Below are 10,752 nucleotides of genomic sequence, written 5' to 3' on the forward strand. Positions count from 1 at the left end.
ACTGATCAACATTCATTATATTTTAGAATCTGAAGTTCTAACTACTGCTGTCCAAGGTAGGCACACAACAGTTATTGAAAGCAAAGGTTCACATATTTTTGCTACCCACTGCGGTATGAAGCTTTGGACCATTTTCCTCAATAAATAAGAATATTTTTCACTTATTTGTTTAATTGTGCCCTTTTATCTAGTTTTATGATGTGTGGAAAACAGATATTTAGGCTATATTTGGGCAAAAATATTGGACTTTCAAAAGGATTCACAAACTTTTATGCACCACTATGTATCTTACAGCTCTACTTTCTGCAAAGCAAATATTAAGCCATCATGTACAAAATAAATTACTAATTATTCTAATTTATAATCTATAAAGTTTCAAATAAACCCACAAACAGGATGAAAACTAAGAAATTAAAGTTAATAAATATGAAGTATCACTTTAATAACTAGCTACTATTATCATCTAATCCCATAAAACCAACTCAATCTTTTATTAATTTTAAGTAATAGTTATCCAACTCCATAATCCAGTATTCCTGCTTAGAGAAAAATGAGCTAAATGGTCATAAAATATATGCTGCTATTTTCCTAACTGGACTTTTTAAAAAATGTTAATTATTCTGAAGATATATCAAGCAGCATAAATTCATTTTACCTTTATTAATTTATGCAAGTGAGACAATATTCCTTTCATTCTCTGAACCATTTTCACACAGAAGTTAATAAATACTCTTTTGGGGAATATATTTCTTATTACCTGATTTGTAACTTCTAATGTATTAGGATTGTATGTTGTGATGGCATGAGTTCCAACTGAAAAGACTCGTTTATACCTATATTAGCATGAGAAACAAGGCTTTAGATTTACATGAAAATACACAGAATGTTACCTATATTATTACCTTTACTTCAAGACTAGTGATGGCTAACATTTTTTTCCTCGGGTGCCGAAAGTGCATGTGTGACAACATGCATGTGAGTGCTGATACCCATAATGCAATGCCTCCTACATGCCCCGCTATCACCCCGCGTTTCCCCCACATATGCATGTGCCTCCGGGCTCCGTTTTGCTGCTAGCAGGCCTCCCTGAAGCCTCCTGGGACCAAAAACAGGAATGGCTTTGGTTCTCTCCTAACGAGAGAAGATCGGTACCCAGCCTTGAGTTGAAATGGGGAACTGCCCCAGATCCTCATTCCCCAAATGAGTTTGCTCTCAATGGGAGGGGGAGGCCAAAAAGAGAGAGCCATCCCCAAGTTAATAAGCTAAAATATTCCAATCATTATGAATCACATGCTCCTTTCGGCTACTTGGGAAAGGGATTTGGAGTTCTCCCTTCCATTCCATTGAAGGAGAGGTAGCCAGACAGGCGGGCTCTCTCAGCCACTGCCAGATGAGGATAACTTCCTAAAAAGCCTGCTTGCTTTTTCCTCCCACCCCTGAGTGGGAATCGTGAGAAATGGGCAAGGAAGGTGGCGGCGCTTGGCCGCATGCATTTACAAGCTGCCTGAAGTTGAGCCGTCCACCTCGCGATGCAAGTCCAGAGAAGAGCAAGAGGGGGGGGGTGTTTTCCGGAAAGAGGGGAGGGGTATCGTTCCTCTATTTCTGAGAAAATGAGTGAGCAAGGCAACGATTTAGCATCCAAACAGCTGGGCTTCCCTAAGCATCGTACTTCTGATGAGCGGGGCTGACTTTAGGCTCTTGTTTCTCGCCTCCATTACTAATGTCACTGGCCACAAAGGACATCCGTTTGGAGAAGAGGCAGTTTTCACCTGGTACCCATAATTCGGAGCCTCTGGTCTGGCCTTGGAGCGGAAAAGGCGAGCATTAAAAAATGAATATCCCGCAGCCTGTTTTTCATCCCAGAAGGCTTCAGGAAGGCCCGCTAGCACCAAAACGGGGGTGGGGGCTCCCTCCTTACTTTAACTGAGTGACTGAGTGATTTTTAAAGAGGAGAGCCGCCACTGATTTCCAGGGCCTTTCCACCCCAACAAGAATTAGAAAGTAAGCGGAGCAAATGAGGGTGGAACTGAGTTTTTTCTGGAAAGTCGGAGGAGCAATCGGCTCATTTAACTGTACAAGAGGCCCAAGCAAGGCATGTTTGCACAGGTTGTGCACTCTGTGCGTTATTACTGCCGAGCTTGTTACTGCATTAATGCATCAGCCCCCACACTTGTACACATCCACGTTACCCTTTAAGGAGGAAATGGGTGAGAAAAGCTGATCATTCCCTGTCTTAATGGCCAAAAACACTTGAAAGCAGCCAATGGAGCGCAATGTTAATTAACTGTCTCTGAGAGACCTTGCCTGTTGCAATTTTTCAAGCCAAAGGTACTTAGGAGGCACATGCGCACCCAGGAAGGGAAAAGATCAGATGGAGAAAGGGGTGAAGAAGCAATGGCCGTTGTCCCCCCTTGTAAATGTGCCGCAGCCAAATGCCACCACCTTCCTGGTCCCTTTCTCGGCGATTACCACTCAGGGGTGAGAAGAAGAAGCAAGCAGGCTTTTTAGGGAGTTATCCTGACCCAGCAGCAGCCGAGTCAATCTTGCAAACTCATTGGCAAACTCAATGGGGAATGAGAATCTGAGCAGCTCCATTTTGGGCCTTGCAGGCCTCCCTGAAATCTCCTGGGACCAAAAACAGGGTGGGGGGGGGCGCACTGCACACGCCCCTCCCCCCGCATTCATGCATGACCCTCTGCGCTCCCCCATTCCCCACGCATGTACGTGTGACAACCCCCCATTCCCCCATGCGTCTCCTGCAGGCATCACAGAGACCCGGAAATCAGCTGGCCGGTTGGAGGTGCGCACACATCTGTGGTGGATCTGAGTTGGGCAATGGCTCGCATGCCCGCAGAAAGGGCTCGCAAAAAGGTGCCATAGATTTGCCATCACAGTGCTAGACTATATAAAGGTGTACAAGTTATATTTTTATGTTCTATATTTATTAAAGCATGCTGCTATGGTTCATAAATCTTATAATAGCCATAATATATGAGAATCAGTTTGGTGTAGCGGTTTATTCCTGGCCTAGAAACCAAGTCTGTGAGTTCTAATCCTGCCTTAGGCATGAAAGCCTAAGTAACTTTGGGCAATTCATTCATTCTATTTCAGCTCTGCTCATCTCACAGAACTGTTATGGAGAAAATAGGAGGAGGAAAGAGAATTATGTATGTTTGCTGCCTTGAGTTTCTTATACAGTAATAAAGGTGGATTAAAAATCATCATGATATAGAAATTATACAATATTAAAATTATCACATTTATTGTACAATAAGTATATACTGTAATAGTATATATAATATGATTTGTTTTCATTTAAGATAACGTGTGAATCTACCCATAGCTTAATGTTAATTCCAACACTTTATTCAACAATCAGAGATAAAACAAATGTATGGCTTAGTATGAAATGTTAATCAGGCTATTATACAATAATCATCTAAAATAAATGCCACCAATATTAAAAAATGAGAAAAAATAATAATGTCAATATACAAAACACAATTACATAGGAAAATTATTATATAATATATATGAAAAAGAATGGCTCATAAAAACAGTAATGTCAGGGACAGGAGGAGGAAGAAAGGGAAGGAGAAGAATGCACTTGAAATGAAGTGAATATGTTGCTGAATCTTTAACTCAACTGACAAAAACTATAAGCTGGTGTCAGAAAAAAATTATGCAAGAACTTGCTAATAAAATAGGGGTATGCAGAAAATGTGGTGTGTTTCCATACCCATTTCAGGATATTTTAATGCTACAAATGTATTTTTTACTTGTCCTAATTTTTCCAATAACTGTTAATAGCCAGCATGCCATGCCTACAGGCCAACTTACATTTCATTGTATGGGTGTAGTGTATATGTGTTTAGAATTACTTACAAGTTTAAAAAGTTCCTATAAGCCAGTGATTCTTTGCTCTTATGCATTAATGTGCTGTCAGGCATGAACAATCAGACTCATATGTGTAAAGTTCAAGCTGACTACTTTATTATGTTTTGCCTATAATACAGGAAACTTTTCAGTCTGGCAGTCTACTTCTGGGAACAATTATATAAGGTTTCAGGGAACTTGAGGGGGTTCGGCCTAGCTTTTTTGCAGTTGTGTATGACTCCAGGCTAGCTCTATACTCCCTCCTCCTTGCCAGGCTGCATGTTCTCAACATGTACTGACAATTCAAAATATAAATTTCAGCTCATAGCTATGTTACTTACCTTCCTCTCCATGAATGCTTTGTTGTATAAAAGCAGGCCAAATCTTTATTTTCTCTAATTATGTTCATTTTGTGCTACAACCTGTAACAAAAAAACTTAGTATTAAAAAAATATTAGCTTCAATAATTTCTGCTTTAGTAATTTAATGTTTAATAAATGTTAAATACTAATTTGAAACTTTAAGCAGAACTCATACTTATTTTGCTTAAAAAGGGAAGCTTATATTATTTTTTAAAATAATATTTCATATTTTCTGATTTCCCAATACCCCTTTATGTTACCAATCATGACTTGGGTTTATAAACCTCAGTTATGACTTATTTTCTAAATTTAATTAAATTTCATATTACGAGAGATTACAGCACTTCAGATGGTATATTCCTTTTACTATCGCTACATGTTCTAAGATGTAGAGATAGTAAAAGGAATATATAAATTGAAGTGCTGTAATCTCATGTAATTTTCTGTATATTTTCTTTATTTTCTTTTGGTTTTATGCTGACACATGCCAACTTTCTTTGCATTTTCTTTAAAAGTCTGTTCAATCATCTGTTTTATACCATGCCTGCCACTAGACAAATTATTTGAAAAATATTTCAGAAAATTTGAAAAAGAGCAAGAATAATATAATAACAAGGGCTAAGAATTGGTTACAATATACTAAAACCATTTCCTACAATATCTTTTGCTATTTGAACATTTCAGTCAAATATATTTAGCTTTAGCAATTAAAGCACCCAACTACATTGCAATTTTTGACACAAAGGAACAATATGGTTGAAATAGACTTCTAAATGCCTGCAATAAAAATTATAAATTACAATAGAAGTACAGATATAAAATTTAAAATAGATCTATAAGATCACCCACATTAAGGAATCAGATGAAATATTTAAAAGTCTGAGAAAATTGTTTTACAACCCTTTAATCCCTTTATTTGGGGTGGAGTCGGGACATCTGAATGGAGCTGAGTGTTTACTGGCTGGATGCCCTTCCTAACTCTATGCAGAGTTCATAGCAGATAACTTCACAGCAGGTATTTTCTCTTTTTGCCCTGATAGAGAAACATCTGATTCTGCCTAGGATTGAACTCTCAACCTTCCAAGTGGGAGGTTAGTGTCTTAACCTCTAGGTCATTACACCAATCAAGTCTGGAAAAAAAATGGAGTATATACACAATGCTAGAAAGACACTGCAGTAAATCTCCAACAGTATCTCCAAAAGGTGACAGTGAGTAAGAGTTTGGAAGTACAGTATAGCTTTATGCTGGAAATTTTTTACTGTTTAATCATTGAGTAATGGATGCAAGACGGAATATTAATTTTAAATTGTTACTTTTAAAAAGAGAAAGTGTGAAGAGGCTATATTTTGTTCAAATAAGTAATTGAAGACTAGAAGATTGTAATAAAAGTGATATAAAGTGGAAATAAGAAGTGTAAGGCTACATGACATGCCTAGCCATTCTTTCAACATTGAGCAGGAAGTAAAACAGAAAAGTGTGATTACTCTATAGTTTAATATATTTATGCAGAGATGTACCAAAAGTGAATACAATGATCATAAATATATGGATATTTTGAATGCAAATAATAAATAGTATAGTTAAGAATATCAATGCATCAAAAATAAAAACAATTGCATTTGACAGGAAAATGGAAGGGAAAAAAACCACCAGAGGAAGAAAAGGAATGTAGAATTTCTAAAGGATGGACAAATTTTAAGATTTGCAAATGTAGGTAGAAAGTGTTGAAAGGAATGTTTGTTAAAGGAAATAAATACGGCAATGCACTAGAGCCTTGATGGTGAACGTATGGCATGGGTGGCACATGTGCACCCAACAGCTGCTCTCTTCTGGGTTCTGCTGCAGATGTGCACACTGCAACCCAGAAAGGAGCAGCTGGCCACTGCAAATGCACGCAACAGAACCCGGAAGAGCTGCACACATGCGCACCAGTCAGCTTCTCTTTTTCGGTTTCTAGTGCTCTGGTGCAAGCGCTTGTTTCGGCACTCAGTGCCGAAAAAGTTAACCATCACTGCACTAGATAATGCTTCTACCTATTTTGATATATGGAAATGAGAACTCAATATTTCATGGAAGACATAAAAATAAACTGAAGGTAGCTAGAATGAAGTACCTAAAAGTGTGTAGTAAAACAATAAAATACAAATGGTGAAGAAATGTAGATTGAAAAGTGAATGACCAATACACAAGTAATACTTCATTTTATTGTGTAGAAAGAATGAGGACTGAAGTATAAAACAAACAAAAGTAAATGATTCTTGAGGAAGTATCTTTGCATAAAGTTGTAATAGGATGGAATTGATTATATTCTTTTAAAAAACGTGAAGAGAAGTTTAAAGAGCAAAAAGCAGGGTGTTAGGCAATATTAGAATATGATGGAAAGAAGGATGGTTTGTAAGGGGAAAAGGTATAAAAACAATTAATGGTGTTGGAATAAACTAGCTTTAGCTATATTTCCTTTTCTATGTATTTTTAAGATTTTTCAAAATCTAACAATGCAGTAAAAAAAAGGCCTTCCATATGTTGAAGAATAATTCATTACAGAAATGTTTTGTCTTAAATGGGAGGGAAACAAATGTGGCCTACATGGCTGAAACCTTCTGAAATGCATCTGACCATAAGTTATGTGGAAAAATCAAGAAAGTATTCACATATAGTGACTCATGTTTATTTTGAAATTCTGTTTAGGATGTAGTTCTCATTAGTAATTCAAGTGCAAATGTATGCCTATATATACTAGTTTATGAAATTTAACATGAGCCAAAATCTTTTTGCAGTACTTATATTCTCTAACTAAACAAGCAGAATGTTTCCTCTATTCATAGCATTTTATTATACATGTAAACGCTGTTCTTCAGTTCTTAATTTGTTTCGTCTGCACTGTTATAAGATATATTCTACATACAGCCTTCACATTTCAAGATTACTAAATTATACATTTAGTAATTCCTTCAAACTTAAATTCAGCTAAATCTTTTTATTAGGTATTACTTTGACACAAACATGAAACACTGTTGCAAACTTAAATGAAGGTTTTTTTCAGAGTAGTTTTTAATGAACTTAGTTAATTTTTATAGCTATTCCTTAGGCACCAGCATATAAAGGAAAATAAAAAACTCTGCCAGCACAGTGTATGTGTCTACATGCGCACATGTGTGTCACCATTTAAACTGTTTTTCACTGCAGTCAATGACATCATATAAACTTTGTTAACAAAAAAGGGCAATGTCCACTTACCAAGAAGTAAATCTCAATGTAACAAGCTTTATTTTTAAGTTATCGATCACCTAATTTATAAATTTCATCTTTTTCTCTAAGATGAAAAAACTCTGCTGAAAAGCAAAACATTGCAATGTATTTAAAATACTTCGTAAGCTGTCTTCATTGATTTATGTTCTGTTTCATTCATGAAAAAAGCTGAAAATGAAGGCTAGTTTTATTAAAATTTAAATGCGATGCTCAAATATTATCCCAAAATAAACAAGTCAATATAAAACTACAAATATGTATAGTATGTTAGCACTAAAATACACAATGATGATTAAACATAATGGATTTTTTAAAAGGAAATATTTTTTCTATTAATAATCAATCTGAAAATCAGTGAAGTAAAATGTTTTGCCTCTTTAAATTTAAAACACAAAACTGAATCTGTAAAATTAGAGATATTGATAGAATCTTATTCAAATAATGGATGAATATATTTCTTAAAGCTGTATATTAAAAGCTTTCCCAAACCTAGTGGAACTTGGTTCTGAGTTATCACAGTTTATTGAACAACATATATAGCGTTTCACTTTGTTAAAATTCTGAAATCATTAACTGCAAAACTAGACATAAACTCAGGGGATATCAAAACAGTTATTAAGACTAAGCTGCCAATATAAGATCAAAGGAAACATACTGTAATTTACAGAATTGCAACAGAATTTTGGAAAAGATGCTAAACTTGGGTAATTACAATCTGCAAATAGCATTTGAAAATAGCTAGAAACATTTTCACCAAACTATATATATATTAAACTATTCCTGAAACTGTAAAACAGAGTAGAAAGGGATAGCAGCCTAATTTATCTACATCCAGAATGGCATATTAAAGAATTTGCATGTTAACTGGCATAAAAAAGATAACTAACATATGCATAACTCTTTCTTTGCAGAAAACCTTATTTTACAGATAATGAAATCTCAGAATGCATGTAATAGGGTTAGTTTTTTTTAAAGAAAATGCATAAAATACAGTGAGATGGGAAGTATGGAAATTTAATGAGTAAGTAAATACACTATACTTATGAATCCTAAATCCAAAAGGTAATATCATACACTGGGTGCTAATGATTGTATAATTGCAATCAGAAAAACATTCGCTTAAATCCTCATATATATAAACATTCACACTTGAATGATACACGAGATAAAATTCTGGAACCCCTTTAGATTTTTATATAATACCTTCCCTGGCAAAGAGAAACAAATACATTTTGTTTAAGGTTAGCTGTACAGTACTGATAATTCTATATGTGGGTCTCCAAGAGCACCTCTTAATTTTTCTTCAAAAACAGAACATGCAACACACAAACATATTTACTGTTTCTAGAAAAGGCTATTGACTTAGCTAGGATTAAGTTTGTGAACCATAAGTTTTCTGCAAGCCCTTGCAAAAATACAGTACAGAGAACTTCAAACCACTATGTATAGTTAAGAGAGAAAGACATTTCCATAACAGCAACTTTAAACCCATTGTATCAATTTCAGCTCATAATATAAGCTAAACATTCTGGCATACATAATTGCCAAAATGTTTGGAAGTTAAAAGCATAAACTAACTGTTCTGCTTAGGTTACATCACTACTACTACTGGGTACTTTTCTGAAAGAGCAGATAAAGATACTGCATGTGTTGGACAGGGAAAAGAGACGACATGGAAGAGATACTGTGGCATCAGCCTTCACTATCCTGAAAACTACAAACAAGGAGCATATGTACCAAAAGGGAAGAAACAGCCAAAGGGAGTGTGATACTACAGCACCTACGGGAATAAATTCAGATACATGGACGCCCCTATGGTAATGAACTTCTTGCCTACGGCCCAGCTAAAGGAAAGCTCGACAATTTCATACAAAAGTTTGGGTTGGCGGGGAGGAGAAGAGCCGGATACTTGCTCTTCCTCATTTATTATTTCAGTGCATGGGGAGCAGACTGGACGGTGCATGGAATCAACAGAGCCTCGGCTCACAAAAGAGGTAGACAATCCCTAGTTACACCTTTTCTCTTCCTATCCACGCTTGTTTGCAAAGCTTTTCCTGAATCTCTCTTGCCATTTTCATTTTTCCATCCATTTACCCTGACCCGCTGCAGTAGTTCCCCCAAGCCTTGCATAGCAAAGAAACGTACCGAGCCAGCAACACTAGAAACAATTTCAAGTGGTGCTGCGGAGCAGCTTCTTCCTAGCTGGATTTCACGGCTACTCGAAACTCGTCTAGTACTATTCAGAGATGAGCTGTGGAGGCGGCCATTTTCACTCGGGCAGGGAAGTCAACCATCATGCGCACGCGCAGATACCGCAGATCACGAGACAACTAAAACTCAGCTGATCGTTCGCTCCTCCCTTTCCCCCGTCTCCTGTTGCCTGGAATGCGCCTCCATTTCTCACGTCGCTTCCCTTTTTCAAGGAATTGGAGCATGCGCAGAACGAACAGCAGAAGGAAAGCAAAGGTCGACGGCTTCCTATTAGAAAAGGAACGGCCACGTTCCACAGGGCGAGTGGGGCAGCAGGGTAAAAATCGAACAGAAGGTTGTTTCTTACAGTTGCGGGTTAGATCGCTTTTGGGGATGGTAGGGTGAACGGGGGCACGTGGTAGTTGTAGGATCGATAGAGCGCCAAGTTTGTTTTGTAGATTGGCCAAACAAGACTGGAGAATCATTTGAAAAAATGAGAGAATGGAATGAAAATTTTGTAATTCTTGTAGAAAGTTATCACCCAGCCCTCTCCCAGAAAAATGAAATATCCTAGGAAATATTGAAAAGGCAGATTATATTTCCCTGGATGTGAAAAGGAGGAAACATGTTTTAAATTGAGAATAGCTCCCTGTAGCTTCCGCCTCCACCCACTTTGTCAATGGGCATTAAGAAGGCCAAGCCTGTCCCTTTACATAATAAAGAGTTCTCCCCTTCTGCTCCAGGGGGATGGGATTAAGGCATAATATTGGCCCTTTACCCAATTCGCCACATGGCATCTGAGAACTCAACCAAACCTGGATTCAAAATGCAGCCTAGAGAGTAGCCCCTGCATGGCCCCATGGGAGTCTGACAACCAATCAGAATACAAACTGAAGATCAAAGGCCAGATAGGGCATAAGACCAGGGACTCAGCATCTCAGTCCTCCCTTCTCTTTTTCTCCAGTGTCTTTTTCCCCACTTGGAGCCGAACCCAGAAGGACATTTCTTCCAACAGTTTTAATATGTGAATGTTACTTACTCAGAAAATTGTCTATTTGACTCAGCATGCATTTT

The 10,752-nt window shown here is 37.1% G+C and overlaps 1 protein-coding gene across 2 annotated transcripts in view; it reads right to left on the reverse strand.

The window, feature by feature from the left end:
- The window catches only part of DNAJC13 (DnaJ heat shock protein family (Hsp40) member C13), a 111,519-nt gene extending 101,630 nt beyond the window's left edge, over positions 1 to 9,889 (reverse strand). For both annotated transcript variants that reach the window (XR_014176804.1, XM_081971066.1), the window contains exons 1-3: positions 9,634 to 9,889; positions 4,218 to 4,298; positions 758 to 833 (exon numbers count right to left, since the gene is read on the reverse strand). Coding sequence is in view for 1 of the 2 variants with exons in the window: in XM_081971066.1 (XP_081827192.1) it covers positions 758 to 833; positions 4,218 to 4,285 (144 nt within the window). In the remaining variant the exon portion in view is untranslated. The remainder of the gene's footprint in view (positions 1 to 757; positions 834 to 4,217; positions 4,299 to 9,633) is intronic.
- Positions 9,890 to 10,752: the final 863 nt, after the last annotated feature.

The sequence above is a fragment of the Natrix helvetica genome (genome assembly GCF_964273705.1).
Source record: "Natrix helvetica genome assembly, chromosome: Z".
Classification (NCBI taxonomy): domain Eukaryota; kingdom Metazoa; phylum Chordata; class Lepidosauria; order Squamata; family Natricidae; genus Natrix; species Natrix helvetica.